This window comes from Porites lutea, chromosome 13 (genome assembly GCF_958299795.1).
Source record: "Porites lutea chromosome 13, jaPorLute2.1, whole genome shotgun sequence".
NCBI classification, from domain to species: Eukaryota; Metazoa; Cnidaria; class Anthozoa; order Scleractinia; family Poritidae; genus Porites; species Porites lutea.
Genome location: NC_133213.1, coordinates 16,165,019 through 16,184,866, shown reverse-complemented (window position 1 = coordinate 16,184,866; position 19,848 = coordinate 16,165,019). Strand labels below are relative to the sequence as shown.

At 38.4% G+C, this 19,848-nt stretch overlaps 1 protein-coding gene across 4 annotated transcripts; it reads left to right on the top strand.

The window, feature by feature from the left end:
* The first annotated feature begins 11 nt into the window (after positions 1–11).
* LOC140923250 (uncharacterized) lies at positions 12–19,459 on the top strand. Of its 4 annotated transcripts, none has more exons than XM_073373334.1 (9): positions 12–248; positions 2,276–2,495; positions 9,051–9,933; positions 11,371–11,539; positions 12,837–13,089; positions 14,884–15,111; positions 15,905–16,156; positions 16,884–17,084; positions 17,628–19,459. In XM_073373334.1, exons 3-9 carry the CDS (start codon positions 9,051–9,053, stop codon positions 17,991–17,993), a joined length of 2,352 nt encoding a protein of 783 aa, XP_073229435.1. In that variant the 5' UTR covers positions 12–248; positions 2,276–2,495; the 3' UTR covers positions 17,994–19,459. The 4 variants fall into 4 exon arrangements, with proteins under 4 accessions (XP_073229435.1, XP_073229436.1, XP_073229437.1 ...); XM_073373335.1 differs by lacking the exon at positions 12–248 and adding an exon at positions 1,173–1,366; XM_073373336.1 differs by lacking the exons at positions 12–248; positions 2,276–2,495 and adding an exon at positions 1,173–1,366.
* The last annotated feature ends 389 nt before the right edge of the window (positions 19,460–19,848 follow it).

Below are 19,848 nucleotides of genomic sequence, written 5' to 3'. Positions count from 1 at the left end.
AGTATATCAAATGTCAAAGCTTACTTTTGTTTTGCTATAATTCTTCCTAAGAATTAAGCCCGACCTGTTCATAGGAGAGGAGGCTTTTAGTATTGTCCAATGCTTGCTAAGGGGTATAGAATGGTGACAAATCATCTCAGACTTTGCGTCAGCAAAATTTAAAACAACATCAAACATCAAAGGGCTTTACGATTAAGGGATTGTCTTCCCTGGCTCATTCTTCGTTCATAACAAAAGGAAGGCAGTATGTGAGTATTATGCCTAAAATACACTTAAATACTGTTCAATACGTTTAAAATTCAACTTAATCGCAAAAAAAAACGTAGCGTCATTATTTCTTCACATTTCTTAAGTTGGATCCTCAGTTCATAATATTTGGCAAAAACAAACTTTTCTTTCTTTTTGTATATGAAAGTTATAAATCTGGGTAAGCTAGAAATTCTCTCTACAAGAACACTAGATTATTCACTTGCACAAAAGACCGTAATTTCTGCCTGAAAAGCGGCGACCGAAGTTGAGGCGAATGTAGCTGTCACATAGTTTATGCAAAATAGTAGTCTTTTTATTATTCATGGACAGATTTTTAAAACTTCCGTCATTTAGGAAGACTCTAGGTAACGACGGGAGATACGCTAGAGAAATATTTTTGCTAGAGTTGAAACGTAGTTCCATGCTTCGCTCATGAACTCCATCCGCCTTTTTTACATTATTAACGTTATTATTGATATCTTTTTTTTTTTTCATTATTTGCAGTTTTTTTTTTGTTAAACGCCAGCTTTCGTAAGCTATGTATTAAAAAATCAGTTCTGGAAGTCGATCTTATTTCTAAACGTGCAAAACATCAAAATATTGCGGCATGCCTTTTTCCAGGCAACTGAATTCGTCTTTTTAACTAGAAAAAAATCTTCCCACTTCTTCGATTTATTAATTTCCATATATCATTCTTTCAGTAACAGCTGCTCCGTCGGTCTCATTTGCCAGGATTTTGCGTTCTTTTCGTTACGATAACATTAAGCCAGTTTGAATTTTACCAGCACGATAACCGAGCTGAAACGCTATTTAAAAAGGTAATTTCGTATGTGCTAGCAGATAAAACATTCAAGTGACTGCATCGAGATGAAATCAGTGTAAAATTGCCTATCGTGACGTCACAAATGTTTTTCTCCGACGCAAAATTGAAACACGACACGATAACTCGACACAACCGCTGATTTGGGCCTCAGGGCTTGTATAGAGTGTGATCATCTCATGATGAAGCGTTCTAGAGTCCTCCATCAGGCAAAATACATTTCCATATGGGTCGCTTTTTTGTAAACACGCGCGGAACTGAGAAGTTGACTCTGTTACCGATTGTAACAAACTCACGGTAGGTACTTTGAAAAAGTAATTGTTTACTTGAGATAAACATTTGAGCAAGCCATGTCGTTATCTCAACAATCCGATCTCTGTAAATGAAATAGATGGGAACAAACTGAGAAATGCCCAAAGTTCCGAGGCTTGTTCCCTTCTAACCAGTAATAGACCTCAATTTGTGTAAACAACACATAATTTGCATTAACATCTTATTGTAGGCTTTTTTGTTAAAACTTAATTCCTTCGCAAAACCCGACCAATTGATGCTCGTTCTCTTTGTTAGCTGACTATTTTGACTCAAATGTGCTCAAGATTCGAATTCTATAGGCTGGTCATCTTCTAGGTGGATTTAATTCCACAAATATCCCACACTTATCGCAACTCGAGTGAATAACACCAAACATGTTCTCTGAGACAAAAGTTCATCTTCGATTGCGTGATCAACTAAAAACATATTGCACTTTTTAATGTCATTTAGCAAAAAAAAACTCAGTTTAGAAGACAAAATAAGCCACATAATATTGATATAAAACAAATTAAATAAGCAGTATGGTTGTCAAAAAACGCGGTATTGAGGTCAGCCGCGAACTTTAAGTTTATCTGATAAAAATTGCCAAAGTAGCTGATAGTAAGAAAAAAAAAAAGAAAGATTGATGCTTGCGAGTTAGCTCTTGTTTTCATTCAGGATCCAAATAAAAATGAACATGAATCGGTTAGGAGCTGATATAAATATTCTTTAAGTCAACCAAATTTATCTCTTGGCAGACGGGCAACACTAATTTGGCGAGCCTTGAAACAAAAATACTTCCAACCTCCACATTACAGTAAATAATTACACATATGATAATAGGTGTACATAAAAAACCATTTGCATAAATGCTCTGTGTTAACTCCATTTTAAATCAATCATTGCTGCACACAGGGACGCTTGCTGTTTCAAAGCTCGGAGAAGAAACTCTCCAACGACTGTCCCTCATAGCGACGGAGAAGCCAGACATTCTAGAACAGCCTCGACTGAACGGACGGGTAACTTAGCAGCGCTAGCCGACATTTTTGGCTGAAAAACGAGCGTTTTTGCTCTTTTGGATATTTTTGACACCTCACATTCGTCTGTAGTCAGGTTGGAAAGAAGCGCGGAAAAGGTGAGCTGGGTTTGTTATTGTTTTTTCTCCAAAAAATTAAAGGCCGCAAAACTGTTTTCTTTAACAACAGTTGCCCATGACAAGTCTGACCAAAATATTTATATAATTTTTGAAAACATTGAATAGCTATTGTAGCAAAGTGCGTCAGCATTAGTAGCAACTGCAAACAATGTTTATTCTGCAAAATTCGTCCGCAGTCTAAGAAGAAAGGGCCAGGTCTACCATACGAGGGCTATAAAGTCACCTTGTAAAGATAGAACTTAGCGTAAAAACTGTTGTCTTAATGCTAACGGTGCAAAATGGCGAGCTGTAAGAAATTTCATTTAAGAATTAAGTGTTTCCTCTGCATCGGTTAAACTTAAATCCTCATGACATATTGTATTAGCCCTGACGACTTAAGTTCTGGTTGAGAGAGGCTTTGCTCGTTTTTTCATCGCGGTCATTACATAAGCGGATGAGCTCTGTAATGCAACTCCCAAAGAAGAAGACTAAGTTTCTGTCCAAGCAAACTCTACACAGCTCAGAATTGCTGATACTTGGCTCTCGTTTGACAAAAATGTCAACATCCCATGTCAAAACAAATCGATAAGCTAATACCAGACAGACCTTTAAAAAATGCCGCTGTGTAAATTCCACGAACCATTAAAATATGAACTAGAATCATTCAGCACCATTGGGTGGAATTGCATTTCGGATCGTTAAGAAAATTGACTACTTTCGACGCTTTCCCTTAAAGCCTGACTCATTACACATTGAGTTAACAAAGCCGATTGAAGATGTCACAAGGACCGATTTATTTTGATAAAACCAAGTTTGTCGAAGCGCTTCCGTCCGGGCGCTGTTATATTTGTTAAAAATTATCGCATTCGTGCCATGTTATAACAAAGTCCATTTACATCGCCTAGAGAAATTTAAACGAGTTTTGTTGATTAAAATTTTGAGTGGACGGAAAAGATCTGCTGAATTATTTAATGTGGTTTCCTTTTTTTCAACAGATGGTCCGAGACTGTAATATTGATTAGATTGGATTTTATCTTTTATTGTATCTATATATTTTTGTTAGTGGAAAACAAGGCTACTTTCATTTTAAATGGCACGAAAAAAATTAAGAATAGATATTCTTCCTTTTTAGAGAAAGAACTTTTGAGTTCAGAAATGAAAAAGTCGTCACCGTTTTAAGCCATATCAAGTGAAACCCTGAGTGAAACTTTGCAACTAATTATAAATTAGCATAAAACAGGGAAAACTATGTCCTTCAAATTAAACGCGTTTCAATACTTTTGTTTCTAAATATATCCGATACGAAGATTTGACTAGAAATATATAAGCTCGTTGAAAGCACAATTTGTCATCAAAATATTTCATTTTCATCGTAAAAACGGCAAGCAGCTAAAGAATTGTTGCAGTTCATAGTATTGATTTTTGACCAAAATCCAAAAGTTTAAAGGAAATGAACTCTTCAATTTTCTGAGGAGTAATTTTGAAAATTTTTCAATCTTTTTTTGGAAAAGAACTCGAGTGGGCCACACACAAGTTAAAAATATTGAACTAGCAATTAACGATGATCATCTTTCTTAATTCTCAAAATCGATGACGTTTTTTAAAAATGTGCTTATTTAGTGTGTAAATAAGAGTACGTGATAAAGCGTGGGTCCTTTCTTGCTGCATATCCTTGACCCTGGAAATTCCTCACCAAGCTTAACAGAACAAACAACGCGTCAAAAGAAAGGCTCTCTCATTATTGAAAATGTTGACTCAGTTTTTTTTGTGGTGCAGTTTATGATGCTGTACAAGGTGGTTCTAATTTCTTTAATCTGTGCAGGGCCGTAGCTACGTTTTTTGTAACGGGGGGCGGGGGAGGGGGGGAAGGGGGCATTACCGCGAGTGCCGAAGGTACGAACCTCGTAGTGGGGTCTGGTTGTATCCTCCCCCAGAAAATTTTAAATATGGAGGCTTCGAAACGCTATTTTCAGCACTTGTCATGAGATATGTCGACCACTATAATCAAAATAAGTGAGTCTAAAGAAAACAAATCCATCCACAGACTTGATGTGTCTATCCCAACAGGTCCAAGGGGGGCAGCTGCCCCCCTTACCCCTCCGCTAGCTACGGCTCTGCTATGGATGAAATCATAAAGTGTTACTATTCAAATGAAAACTAATGAGCAGTACTTTTCTGTTTTACTGTTTATTATGCTGTAAAAGGCGCTCTAACGTCTTTAATCTGTGGATGAAATCCTAAGGTGTTAGGACCATTCAAATGAAAGCCACTGAGCAGTACTTTCCTGTGGTAATGTTTATCATTGATAAACAGTACCACAGGAAAGTACTGCTCAGTAGCTTTCATTTGAGCACTGTACAAGGTGGTTCTATCTTTTTGTTTGTGGATGACATTCTGAAGTGTTACCATTCAGATGAAGGCTACTGAGCAGAACAACTTTCCTGTGGTATTTTTTGTCATGCGTAACTGAGGTTACGTTGACGTTTGAGTCCGTATATAGACTCTCAACGTGTCACTGTTGAGAGCCGGGTCGCTGCGTGTTGCAATCAATAGCTGAGTTTCGCGTGCTACCAAGATTGCTGATAATGTGGGCATGACTATTCGTTATCTCAAGATCTTAGTGAAAAACGTAAGGCATTGCGGAAATACTGTATAGCCAATAGCTCGATTTTACCGTCCAAGTTGTTCTTGCCAAGGTCACAAGTCAGTTACGTAAGTTCAGTTTTGTTTTCATTGCTTGTGCGTAGTATTATACTTTTTCAACTAACAAAGTTAACGATCTTCTAAAAGAGTCTAAATTACAATTCATAGATGTGCAGAACCATTATTTCACTCAAATTTTCAAACGAAAAAAAGTAAGACTGTCATAGCAGTGAATTTCTTAACCCTTGAGGATCCTCGAGTTCAGCAGAATGTATAAAAGAGGCATTGAAAGAAGAATAACAAGTGGATTTTTGTCGCTTTTTCACTTTAATGCTTATCGCAACTATTTAACCTTGTCAAACCCCGTTAATACGGACATTGAGGGGTCCATAGATAGTGTCCGCATTAACGGTAGGGGGTGTCCGTATTAAGCGGGTTGAATTTAGAGGAAATGTAAGGGCTTTCTTCATTACGAACAGTTCGCGCGCTTTGTCCTTGGAGAACGAGGTATTCCGTATTAAGCGGGGCACTGTCCGTACACAGTAATTTTCATGGAGTTATAATAACTCCTCTAGTGGGGTTAATTTAACTTCTTACAGTGGAGTTATTTTAACTCCGAAAAGGAGTTTAAAGAACTCTTTTTCAGGAGTAAAAGTGACCCCAGATATCGAGGAGTTAAAATAACCCCTAAAAAAGGAGTTATCCTGTACCTAAAATTTTTACTCCACTTTCAGAGTTAAATTAACTTTAAAAAGAGTAGAAAAAACCCGTGTAAGGAGTAAAAATAACCCCGTTTCGGAGTTCAGTATTTTAACTTCAGACTGTGAGTAAAAAGAACTCCTTTTCAGGAGTAAAGTTGACCCCAAATTCGAAGTTAAATTAGGAGTTAAAGTAACCCCCAAAAAGAGGTTATCCTGTACCTAAAATTTTTCCTCCATTTTTGGAGTTATAATAACTCCCTATAAAATTACGATGTAAAACGGGAATTGATTGTATTAAAAGTAAATGGCAGCATGCAAAGTACTCCATGTATGATAACCTTGCTGGAACAAGACTCGATAGTTAGAACTTTGAATTATCTCCATACTTGACATTGAAAGAAGAGGGTTAACTACTTGAGTATACCGCACAGAAAGAAGTATGCGACAAATTCGACACTGTTGTTTGATTCCAATTACACCTCCTACACTACTCTATGGGTCTTTGAAGTCCAATTTACAACTGTTCGCTTTTTTATATCGGTGCTGCACGGTGAGTACTTGAGATGATCAGTCTAAATTCGCCAGCCGTACTTTTCCGCGGAATCAATTTTAGACTACTGAAATAATACGTACTTCCGGTTCTAGTGCGTGGACGAAATCGCAGAGTGTTATGCTTAGTATTTCTTGTTGGTACTTTCAAAGTAGTGTAAATTGCCTTCAGATATTCGCGACATGAATTGAGATTTTGCTTTGTTGTTGAATTCGATTCGATCACTGCCCTATCACAGGAATTTGGGTTTAAACTTACCAGATCCATTGGAAGTATTATATGGTTTCTTGATGTGCTCAATTTGTGCTGCAGCCAAACTTGGACTGAATTTCGTAATGGTTGAGAGAATGGGCAAATAACTTACGATCTAGTCGTTAACTCAACCTTTTCGTATCGTCATCAAAAGCAGTTTTTCGTCACAGGATATGAGAGAAGTGACTGACTTGATTCACGGACTCCGTTCCTCGAAAGTCTTGGGAGCTTTTAGCGACAAGAACGATCTAAAAGGTCACATCTCATAAATCATCAACACCTTCCATTATTCCGAGACCCGAAATGTTAACGCGACTCCTTCCATCCAAAAACAGGCCAAGATACGATACCGCTGTCGATAAGACCACGGCAATCCGTACTCGGGGTTCGGTTTTTATTTAACTAGAAATGCACACCAGAAGGTGTATACTGGGCTGCCATAAAACCTAGACTAGATAGAAATTATGTATTGTATGAAAACGAGAAGTTTACCACAACAGACAGCTGACAGTGTATGAAAGGAAGAAGTAACCCTGCTAAGCCGGCATTCCCGTGCCGGACACCACCCAAACCCACGGGTCTCATTAAACTGTTTGAACTAAAGCTATATTAAATACATGATAATTATAATTGATGCTCGATACAAAACAAGCTAGGTGGGTGTACCGTGTGGCGCGAATTTTTTGCCGGGATTTATTTTTAGGGATTGCGCATATTTTTCTGTTTCTAGGAAACTAATTTTTGCGACCAGGTATTATGAAACAATTTAAGAGTGTAGTGTGGTTGTGAGATGGCGTGATTTTATGCCTTTATATTTTAAACTTTGTTATTAATAGTTTCCCTCGTTTGTCAGATTTTACTGATTGCGGGGTTAAACATTTGAAGTATTCAATTAAATTAACAACAAATAGCAACACAGAACTTGCCCCGACGTACAGATCGGATTAAAAACTAAAAGCTTATAGATTCAAGAAAGTCACGATTTCGTGTAGTGTGTGAGCGAGTCATTGTGCTGTGAGGATTGAAGTTGTAAAATAAACCCTATTTTTGCTTAAAACTAATCATCGGTTCGTCCCAGTAGTTATCTAAGGTTACCATAGCTTCAATTAAAGTTGGTGACTGTGACATTCAACCCCTTAAGTGTATGTTAGAAATCTTGGCACATGGTTTGATAACCATATGTCTATGAATACTCATATAGTATTAGCCATTTAGGGGGCTTTATAATATTAGGCAAATTAGGAAATATCTGTCTGCAGAATCAACAAAGTGTTTAATTCATGCGTTTGTTACATCACATTTATATTATTGCAACGCTCTTTTGTATAAACTTCCGCAATATCAATATGACCGACTTCAAAAAGTTCTTAATGCGGCGGCTCGGGTTACATGCTTAATTCCTAAGTTTACCCATATTACTCCGGTACTTAGGGAACTTCATTGGTTGCCAGTGAAATTTAGAGTAGAATTTAAGATTGCGCTTTTAGTTTTTAAAACGTTGAACGGCCTGGCCTCACAATATTTATCTGAACTACTTGTTGTAAAGCCTAGAACTAGATACAGCCTGCGATCTGATTCTGAAACATTGCTTGTAATCCCTAAGGTGACACGGAAGACTTCTGGCGATCGAGCCTTTTTCCATGCTGGACCAACAGTATGGAATGCTTTGCCATCTAGCCTTAGAAACTGTAGGAACATTGACTCTTTTAAAGTACAGTTGAAGACTAATCTTTTTAAGAAAGCTTTTAATTTGTAAATTTTATATTCTTATTACTATTATTATTTCTGTGCATTTATTGTATATATATATATATATATATATATATATATATATATATATATTTATTTATTTTCTTGTACATATTGTAAAACGCTGTGCTGTGCTACAGGCAGCCCAGTAATAAGTTTGTTGCCCCGGGGGGTACTCAACAAATTTTTATACTGGGAGGATCCGCCCCGAGGTCCAACCCCTTACCCTTTTATATACCATTTTTCGCGAAAAAGGTACCCATTTCATCTACCTTCTATTGACAAATGGTACCCCTTTCACATACCTTGATCAGAACTTTGCATCCCTTTTAACTGCTCTAAATGCACTGTCGTTTAAATAGCAATCAATCACAAAAATAGAACGTTTTCTCGACTTTATAAAGCCATAAAACTCATCTGCTAGCCCCCTGGGCCCTTTCACATACCCAAATAACAGATTTCCCCAAGCTTTCGTATGCTTCAGCGAGTAAAAACCCTACCGTTTCTTATACCGGAAGCCTGAAAAAGGTACCCCTTTCGGGCGGAGCCTCCCTGTATAGGCCATTATAAGGAGTACCCCCCGGGTTTTGTTGTTGTTGTTGTTGTAGTTTGTTTGTTTGTTTGTTTTTTATTAACATATTTTTTTCACAATCGTTTCAGATGACGTCACAACTAACGAAATCCACTTCACCATCTGAAAATGGTAGACTTGGTTTTCCGATGAGTGATTCTACGGTAGCGTTTTTGCCAGGAAAATTTGGCAAAGAAAAATCAACAACAGGAACCTGGTGTGCTAACCCCAGACTTGTTTTGGCCATTGTGACCGTTATTATTCTTCTGTTAGCATTAGTTATTGTTCTTATAATTTTGTTGACTGTAAACAAATCAAAAGGTACTGTTGAGACAAATGGCCAGCAGTCATCCAGCTGTTCCCTTTCAAAGGGAGCAAAACGCATTGGCTTGGGCTCATTTCTTAACGAGCTTGAACGGAGATACTACGAGTTGATGCCGGAAAAAATCGGTTTTAAGACCGATGTCACAACAGACGAAGTTCGTAAACATTACAGGCCTTACGATCCTCACCCGAACGCCATCAAGAACTTCACCGACCAGGTCCGAAAGCTTTACGACAGGCTGGAGGTAATACTCGGGAAGGCGAATGGGTCGTTATTAACTATGCGCGAAAACAAGGGAATGTATTTAGCGCAGTTCTTGTTGAGGAATTCTTTCGACTGGGGTCCTTACCAACGAGATTATTACGCTGGTGACTGGATGTTTGAGCCGAATTTATACTGCTGGCAACCGATATGTGACATTCTAACAAACTTAGAGAAAGTGATTTTAAGGTTTCAGCCAAAAAACCTCGCTGAAATGGAAGCAATTGAAGAACTTCTGAAAAAGCATAATGATACTATTTCACAGTATATTGAGAATCTGAAATTGGGCGTGGCCACTGGCATGGTTCGATCCGTGAGATCTTGTAAGGCCGGTATCAACGCTCTAAAGAGAAGGTATTACGATGTGGCAGTCAACAATGCTTCAGGTAAGTGTGGGAGGCAATTTTTATCTCACTCCTTTAACTATTATTCACTCAGAATTTTAATAAGGGACACACCAATGTAACGCCAATATTTCCAACTACTTTTTAGTCTTTGGATCGATCGGAGTCATCTAGTTCGATCATTCCCATCTATTGAAAGCTATTAATCAGATGTATTTTTGCTTATTTAACAATTATTATTCCTCGAGCGCGAATGGGCTCTGAGTCAATAGCCCACGAGGCCTGACTCAGAGGCCATGAGGGCAAGAGGAATAATTACCAATTAATCTATGAGGCTGAGTAGGATATGAGGAATTAAGCAGATCGAGGAGGGTGTTATCCACGGAGGCCGAAGGCCGAGGTGGATAACATCCTCCGAGATCTGTTTAATTCTTCATATCCTACAAAAGCCGAATTCATTAATTGCTTTATTATTCATTCAAAATAATTCCTAGTTTAAAAACATAGCTAAAACATGCTTACCTGTTAAGTTTATCTTCGATAGTGTACGTGTAGGTTTGTCCAGCTCCGCAAATATTCTCCAAATAGCAGATGTCGCCCTCCGAGTTGTCTTCTTGCTGTTTTTGCTATGTTTTTAGCCATTAGTTCGCCTAGTTCCAGCGTAGTTTTTACTCTTGAAACGAGTGAAGTGTTTTCACAACAAAAACAACTCAACCTCGTCCCCAGGTCTTCTCGGTTAACGGTGCATTAACTTGTAGAAGGCTGCATTTTTGACGTAATTTCCTCGTTAAACACAAAATTCTTCCAAATTTGGTCATCAGTAACTGGTTATGGTGAATTATGCGTGTCAGAATTGGGGAAATATTTTGAATGAATAATAATTGTTTTTAATTAGTAAAATCCAACTAGTTGGTCAAAAATATCGAGACAAAACAACTTTAGCTAATTAAAGCTAGACTTTAATCCTTTTTTTCTGCCAAAAGTCGGCGCTTATCACTACTGGTGAGCTATAACATATAGCCTAGTAGTAGCTCAGCAAAGCAGAAAGCTACCGAGCAGTACTTTCCTGTGGTGCTGACGCAGTACAAGGTAGTTTTAACTTTGGAGTTTGTCGTTGACGTACTTAAGCCTAACCATTCAAATGAACGTTATATTACTGAGCATTACACTCTCCTGTTGTGATATATCTATAATCCTCCGTACAGTTAAGGTGGTTCTACTAACGTCCTTTTAGTCAGTAGATGAAATCTGCTTGAACTGTCATGATTTGATGGGTTTCTCAATATTTCGCGAAGTATAATTTTGATTGATATTTAAAATAAAAAAAAGAGAGACTTGAGCAGACTTGGCAAAATAACGCTTTTTATAGCAGCGTGGCTATTAAATAGTACGGTAGCATTTTGGGGTTCGTCATAGACAATGGAATCGAAATTGTAATCCGTTTTTTCATAAATGATGATATCCTTTCTTTATTCTTAGGTATTCTCAACGAGGGGGTAGCCATATCAATTCTTGCTGACAGCTTCACTGCCAAAATTACCCAGGACATGAACAGCACGTGGTACGAGAGACGACAAGAGAGCGTACGCACCTCCCTCAAAAGATTTTTATTGCTTTATCTGGGGGAACCACTGCACAGACTTTTGAGGTTCGTGAGCGCTTTGATAATCAGACATTACGATTATCAAAAAAAAAACTGATCTTGACGGAAAAAAGAGTCCGCTGTTGGGACACTGTACAGTGAAACCCTGCTTAACGTACACTCGCTTAATTAGGACAGTTTGCTTTGTCCCTGGGGACATTTTCTCTAATTTCAATCCGCTTGATACGACCTGCCTCGTACCCAGACGTCTCTCTCTCTCTCTCTCTCGATGAAAATGTGCGCGCAAGAAAAGGCGGGAAGGAGACAACTGTACCCTTCCCATGGTCCCTTGCGGTTCATCACCAGTGAATCACGTTTCGCGCTCGACTCTACCATGCGAAAAACGAAGCGCCTGAGTAGGAAGCTGGGGTTTGACTGTATAACAGAAAAAATTTCTTCAACACCGAAAATTTCTTGAAAGTTACGCAGGGCTATCGGGCCCATCGGGATCCCTTCATCTTAGATATTTGTTGTTATTCGCAGCCTCGTTTTGGTGAGGCGGCAAAATGTCGCGCCATGTAAGGGAAGCCATGATCCTGGGCTTTGGAAATCCCGAGTACAGCTCAAGGAATCTAGAATCCCACTAAGGGTAGAACTCAGAATCCAGAAAGACTTTAATCTAGTACCTGTAATCCGGAATCCACGGTTTGGAATCCAGAATCCAAGACTGTATTGGATTCCCTCACATGGAGAGGAAAATGGTCCTATAAATCGGGGGTAGATGGTAGCCCTGATCACGGCCGAGTATGAATGGTCTCTCGTATCTTGCGCGGACGAAATCATGTGGTTTTCCAGGCCAATAATAACGATCTCGATCCTCTATGTTTCTGAGTAATCATGCCGAAGCAAATACCCCGATGTTTCACATTTTCACTAAAATCGTCTGGCATGGCTAAAATTCCAGCATCGGGTGTGGGTAAAGAATTCCGTTTCAACTCAAATTGTTGCCTAGTATCTACTTTGTCTTGGTTTCTACTTCAGTGCTTGCGAAAATTCCCAAAACTGACAACTGTAATTTTTCAACGACTAACACACCCGTGCACCAAAAGCCTTATTAAACTAAGGCACAAGCTTGGTTCGACAAACCAGGCTTACCAGGCTTGTGTAACGAATGTGCAAAAGCCTGATTAACCAGGGTATTTTCTGGTAATTCTTAGTAAGCTTGGTTATTTATTCTAACAACCAGGAAACGGCCATCATTTAACCAGCAGGCTCTAAATGTACAAAATGAACAACGCTCACCACGCTCATAACCCGAGTTATTTAATGCAGTAATAACTTCTCCGTCTGTGTCTCGTTACAGATACCTTGAAACAGAACATCTGAAGTACTGTTATGAAGAAGCAGACGGGATGGCAAAATTACCGCTGAAGTCTGTTTACATTAACGGCTTCCCAGATCGTGCCCGTGCAACGAGTGGGAAATTGCCAAATGGTGACGTCATAAATGCCACTGAGTCTTATACCAAACTGTTGTCTTTCTTTACAAGTGGAGTTATATCACCTGAAAAACTTCGACAAATGGGTAACAAAAAACTGAAAGATCTACTCGAGCAGGTTAGAGAAACACACATGGGAGCGTGGCTCTGGCCACTCGCTGGATTTGTTCTCGGTTGTCCCGGTAGTTCAAATCCTCCGACACTCTTGTAAATAGCCAACCAACTGCCTACTAATTGCCAGTTGAGGTTTTTAATCCTTTTATTATACTTGAATTATTGCGGGCGACAAGAGTAGCCCGCAATCGTAATCTCCAGGTTGAAATTGCGCATGCGTCGCATGTATGTAGCCAGCAAAGAGAGGAGGAGTGTGACGTAACGTTACCATGGTAGCAAAAATTTTTGGATCACAACGATAGGTAGCTTAAGTAACAACGACGGCTACAGCAATGAGAAGGGGAAGAAAAAAACAATAGGTTTAGATTAGCAAAATAATATCTTTGCTCGTGGATCACTTTAATTTTTTTTTTTACATTTCTTAGTCGTCGTTGCACGACCTGCTACATGAAACTTCCTAGACTCATGCGCCCGGTTTGTAAAGTAGGTGAACAAAGCAAAAAAATTTCTTTTTCTTTTTCAAAACTTAGATACCGTCGTTTCGAATTCAAACCCGGAAAATTTCGCCAACATTTGACAAATTAAATGAAATTGAATAAGATCGAATGGATAAGGTTTGAAACAGCGGTGAATTCATGCTTTCGATTGGTTGTCATCCAGAAATTTTGCTACCATGGCAACGTGACGTAACAACTTCTCTTCTCTATTCTTTTGCACTTCCACTAAGAATGAATGGAATGCACAGAACGCAATTTGATCACTCGAGAACTACCTTTTTTTGATGATTTTCAAAATCATTATGAAATCATTTTGTATTCTTCTAAATTAAACTTTGCCTGTTGAAGAAAAAAACATCTCTTGTGACTCTAACCAGCATTCAAGGAGCCTTCCCATTCCCCAAACTGGTCACAACATTTGGGAGAGAAAACAAATTTGGATAACTTTGCAGTTTTTGATTTCAGTTTCGTGTCTTATTCCAAGTGTGTCGTAGAATTTTACAGATATCCTGTAAGTAGACCTTGATACTCCCGAAAGGGGGTCAGAGACTGTGGTGGGAGAAATTGAAAATGGAAGGCTGGAAAGTAAGATACACCGTAATTTTCAGGGAGTTATAATAACTCCTCTAGTGGGGCTAATTTAACTCCTTACAGTGGAGTTATTTTTGGTGGAGTTACTTTAACTCCAAAAAGGAGTTTAAAGAACTCTTTTTCAGGAGTAAAAGTGACCCCAGATATTGAGGAGTTTAAATAACCCCCAAAAAGGAGTTATCCTGTACCTAAAATTTTTACTCCACTTTCAGAGTTAAATTAACTCCAAAAAAGTAAAAACAACCCATGTAAGGAGTACGAGTAACCCCATTTCGGAGTAATTTTAACTCCAGACTGGGAGTAAAAAGAACTCTTTTTCAGGAGTAAAAATGACCCCAAATTCGGAGTTAAATAAGGAGTTAAAATAACCCCCAAAAGGGGGTTATCCCGTACCTAAAATTTTTACTCCATTTTTGAAGTTATAATAACTCCCTAAAAATTACGATGTACGGATTTAAGGTAGCCAAGGACGGTTTATCTCTATTAATTTCTTCTCGTCCGGAATAATTTTACCCCAGCTTTTCTTTAGTGATTGAAGAAATCCTTTCATCAAGAGATCTACAAGCCAACAGTCAAATCAAGCTCTGTCTAAATCTCTAAAGACAACTAGTTAACATCACTCTGTTGAGAATGTGGCTGCAATTAAAACTTCCACTTACATTTGACTGTTTGATGAGTAAGTACTTATTTTTCCCTTTTGTGTACCACAGGCAAAGAAAATTGCCCGGCAATACACTGGAATACAAGAAGATAACACTGCAGTTGTAAAATTCAAACAAGCTCTAACCTCACGTGACATGTTCTTTAACGATGGACCGTTTCCGGTAAATGAATCGGGTGAGGACGCTTACATGAAGTGCTATGACAAACTAGGAGCGTTGAACCACTGCCCTGAACGATGGAAAGCGTTGGAGAGATGGGTTAACTCGACGAAGGAAGTAAGATGAACTTGATTCTCTAAAAGAGAAAGAGCTTGTATTGTTTTAGCTTTAGGTTTAATTTGAATCTCAGCATTTTTGTTATACTTTCCTCCGCGTTCTTGCCACAATTATTAGTTTGTTAATATTCAGTCACACCTTTCTGGCTAGCTCTCTTTATAAGTTCAGCGCTTTTCCATCTTGTATTTCACGTTTGATAATGGTCTTGAAATAAGAACCGAAATATTACGTTTATTTATTTTGGTGTCAATTCTTGCTTATACTTATATTTTAAGTTAGCAAGATTTTTTTCGGAGATGTTTTTGTATTGTTATATTTGATTCTCTACTAATGATTAATTCTATCGTTCTTCTTTTGTTTCTTCTCTTTTTCCCACTTGCCGTCATACTGACTTTCCCTTGAACACTCTTACCCTCAAAATCTATCACTTTTCATTTTATAACGAATTACAGGAAGTGCGTTTGGAATTTCCACAACAGCCTTTTTAACAGGCCAATCATGACACGAATCCGGAAATGCTGGGTTTTATCAGGAGCCCATCTCCTAGTTTTATAAATTGATTATTAACTATATCTCGATATAACGTACATTTCGGTATTTTTCCTTGAAAATTCTTTTAAATGGAGGTGTTCGATATAACGAACCCTCAATATAACGAACAAATTTCCCTTGGCTAGTTCCTTAGCACTTCGTTCAATCGAGGTTCTACTGTAGAAGAACGGGAGATATTTTAATGGTGGATAGTCAAATGCATTGATCAGTCAAACTAATGCCTGGTGTCATCTTTACCCAGGTTGCAAAGCTTCTAAAACCTAAAATCAAATCACTATTCTACGACACTGGACCTAAAAAGACAACGCCCAAATGTGGCATCTCCGTTAAAGGAGAATACAACCCGGATGTTTGTTTCCATGGTTACGAGGTGAATTTTGGTTGCGTGAAATCCGCGTATCAGACATTGCCATTCTTTATGGACAGTCATGGACCAAAGTACACGCAATATACCACAGTATCTCATGAACAGTTACCAGGCCACCATTTGGAGGTAAGTGCGGGTAATTTCAAAAGTTCGAGTTTATTTCTTGAAATGTTAGTTTCCGCGCCGTTAATTAAGTGAAGAGTTAAGACGGAATCCACCATGAAATTGTGCAATTTTGATTTTCAGTGGACAAAAAATCTTGTACCAGAAAGATTTAAAACATATTGCATTCCTTTTTACATTTTTCAAGACCTCAGGATGTAATAAATCGTCTGTAATTACACTAACGAAAATTCCTCATGGGACTGAGTCCGAGAAAATAAATGTCAAATTTCACAAAATTACATCTTTCACATGAAACGTTCAGATATTTACCTGTGTTTTCACAATTCTTGTGAAATTTGACATTCATTTTCTCTGCTCCCATGAGAAATTTTCCTTGGTGTTATTACAGATGACTAATTACATCTTTAGGCCTTAAAAAAAATGTAAAAAAGAACGCAATATTCTTTAAATTATTCTGGTACAAGGTTTTTGACCTCTGAGAATTAAAATTATTCAGTTTCCTGGTGGAATCCGTCTTAATTTCCGTGACCTTACCATTATTTTGGATACACATCTGACATTCTTGACACCTAAGAAAGAGGAGTATATTATCAGAGGTTGGAGATCCACCAGAAACGGTGAAACTGCGAAGAACCCTCGCAGTCGCCAAATTTCTTTGCTTGTCCCCCTTCATAAGTTTAGGGAAGATAGGGTAAGCTGATCTGACTTGAAATCTGTCAAATTACAGGTCCAAGGCTTCTCCGAGAATTTCGGTGATTCCTGCCGCGATGCTATTTCGTGGATTTCTGAAGAAAACTATCTGCCTTCATTCACAGAGGGCTGGGCGACCTACGTTGAATATCCACTAATGGTTGAAGACACAGATGCTTACTCCAACACGCAGGATAAACAAGTGTTATTACAAAAATATGGCATGTTGAAATATCAGGTGCGACACAGTTTTTGTAAAAAATTACGTTTACTCATTCACCAGGGTCGGGTTATTCAATACCGGGTTAAGATAACCTGAAGGGTTAGTACAAATTTGAATTCATGAAAGTCTTAAAAGAAAAGTCGGTTTAATTCTTTTTGTCTACAACTTGATGATAAGATGAGAAAATGCTTTTGAACGAAAGCAAACAGAAAACCAGATTGAAATTTAATCCTAGCTATTTGTCGTTGTTATTGTTGTTGTTAATAGGCCATTCACACGCACACTGGCGTCATTTTACTACTACTACTACCAGAATCCTTTTCGTTTTATCTTTCATGATTAACTTTGGTAATCCCAGCGAGGTTCAAACAACGAAAGAAGGAAAAACCCTGAAGGATTCTGGTCGTACGTAAACTGACGTCATCGTGCAAATGGCCTATTGAATTTATACTAGCTACCTTTCGGGTGGAGAGAAGCGACGACTAGAAATACGACTGCGTTCGCAGGCTACATTTATGACATAGCATTAAAACTCTTATTCATGAATTTTCACCATAGATTCTCGCAGCGTTGCGTTCTGTCTTAGACACTGGTGTGAATTACTTCGGTATGACACGTCGTGAGGCAATGGTGCGTTATGATGAATATGCTTGGGACAACAGTGACCTGGCCATCAAAGACATCACGCGGTACCAAAGCTCCCCTGGGACTGTAGTGAGCTATATGATTGGACAAGAGACATTCGCAAGGTTAAGAAAACAAGCTGAAAAAGAACTGGGATCGGACTTCTCACTGAAAGAGTTTCACTACCAAGTATTGCGCCAGGGAGAATTGCCCCTCAAGTACCTGGAGATTCACATTACGCGGTTTATAGCATGCAAAAAAGACTCTTCACGCCCAGGGTGCGAGGAAATACTATCATGATAGTGTTCGCTTTTTTCAGTTTTTGTCGACTTCGTAGACGTTCACTGGTGGCTGCGAAAACTAAAACATTCAAGCCCTGAAAGGAACTTTAAACGATAATATCTGCGGTTTCATTCCCTGATTCAAAAGAAACAACAAACTAACTAACATATCACGCTTACTAAACCAAAATGTTATTCATTTCTTTTTGCATAACAATGAATGGTCATTTTGGACTCTACTGAATTAAGACAACTTTTTTGCATAAATATAAAAAAAAATGGTGGCAGAAAGAAGCATTGATGCAAAAAGGGTGCCAGCAGAGAAGAACAGAATCTTCATTCCAGGCCATTCTGAACAGCATGGTAAATTGAGTGAGAACTCAGTACCAGAACCTACCAGACGGTCGCCTCAGTGCAAGGGAATCCGGATTTCGGAATGCGGGAAATATTTTCGCTGATGGAATCCAAAATCCTAGGCTTTGGGATCCAGGAATTACAATTACAGCTCAAAAGGTATCTGAAATCTCACTTAAGTCTGGAGTAAAGAATCCAGGTATCAGTGACAAAGACTAGAATCCAGCACCTGGAATCCGGAGTACACGACGTGGAATGCAGAATCCAAGACTGTCCTGGATTCCCTTGCATGCCACGGTCTCGTCTAGTTTAAAATTAATTAATGCCCAGTCGTAAAGACTGGCACCTTGTACACCTTGTACTTATAACATTATAACCGGAACTTCAGGACACTACTACTCAGCAGATTTGAATTCATTCAAATGGTTTCGAAATGGTTACAATTCAGGATATCTTCAATAGACTCCGAGGACTCGAAGAACTACTTACCGATCCACTATAACGTCTGTAATTCTTAGTATCTCTATTTAAACGGCTCAATTGTTTGTATATAGCTATCATTCAACTTAAGACGACCAAACCGCTTGTACTGCTTAAAAGACAAAGATAAAAAAAGAGCTATATACTTAATAGCTTTAGTCTATAGTTTGACTCTCCCCGTCAGTAAGAAATTAAAAACGACATCGATATAAGACTCTAAAACCAGCGGCTTTAGCTATTTAGTATTCAAATAACCGGTCTTTCCGCAAAGAGTTTAGTGAGCTTGTACAGAAAAGTATAGAGGCTTAAAAGAAATTTCGACATTCATTTGTGTGAGTCTCCCTTTGCTACCACATAAACGCGATAACCGTGCATGGTTCCTGTAAAAAGGTGTGGTACTGTATCAAAAAAGAATTGCCGTTGTATGAGTAAACTTCAAGGTTAAATCAAGACTTGGTAATAAATACCGCTGCCCAGTATGCTTAAAGTGCGAAGTTTGATCTCTCAACATTGGAACTTTAATATTTAGCAGAATATGTATCTGAGAAATCATTTTCTTCATTATTTAGCATGCTGTATTTGAATTTAACCAGTTAGCTACTGTAAAATTCCGAAAATAAGCCCCTGCAAATATAAGACCCCAAACTCGTAACGCAAAAAACCTCTCGTTAAATCGCCCCTCCAAATAAAAGCCCTCCCGAAAGGGGGGGGGGGGGGGGGGGGGCGGGGCGGTTGCTTGTACTTGGAAATTGCCCTCAAATACAAAGTTAAACGAATAAAACGGTAAATTTCCTTCCAAGAATAGGGCTAGCCCAATCGATTTTGAAACGCAAATTTCCCTCCGTCATATAAGCCCCCTCCAAAAATAAGCCACTCAAAAAGGGCCTTTGAAAAATATAAAGCCCGGGGCTTATTTTCGGAATTTAACGGTAGTCTATTAAAGTTATAACTAATTAAAAATTCGTATCATTCCTATTATGTAAATAGACGGCAAATTTATGAAAGATATAGTACTTAAGATTTAAGGTTGAATCACCTCG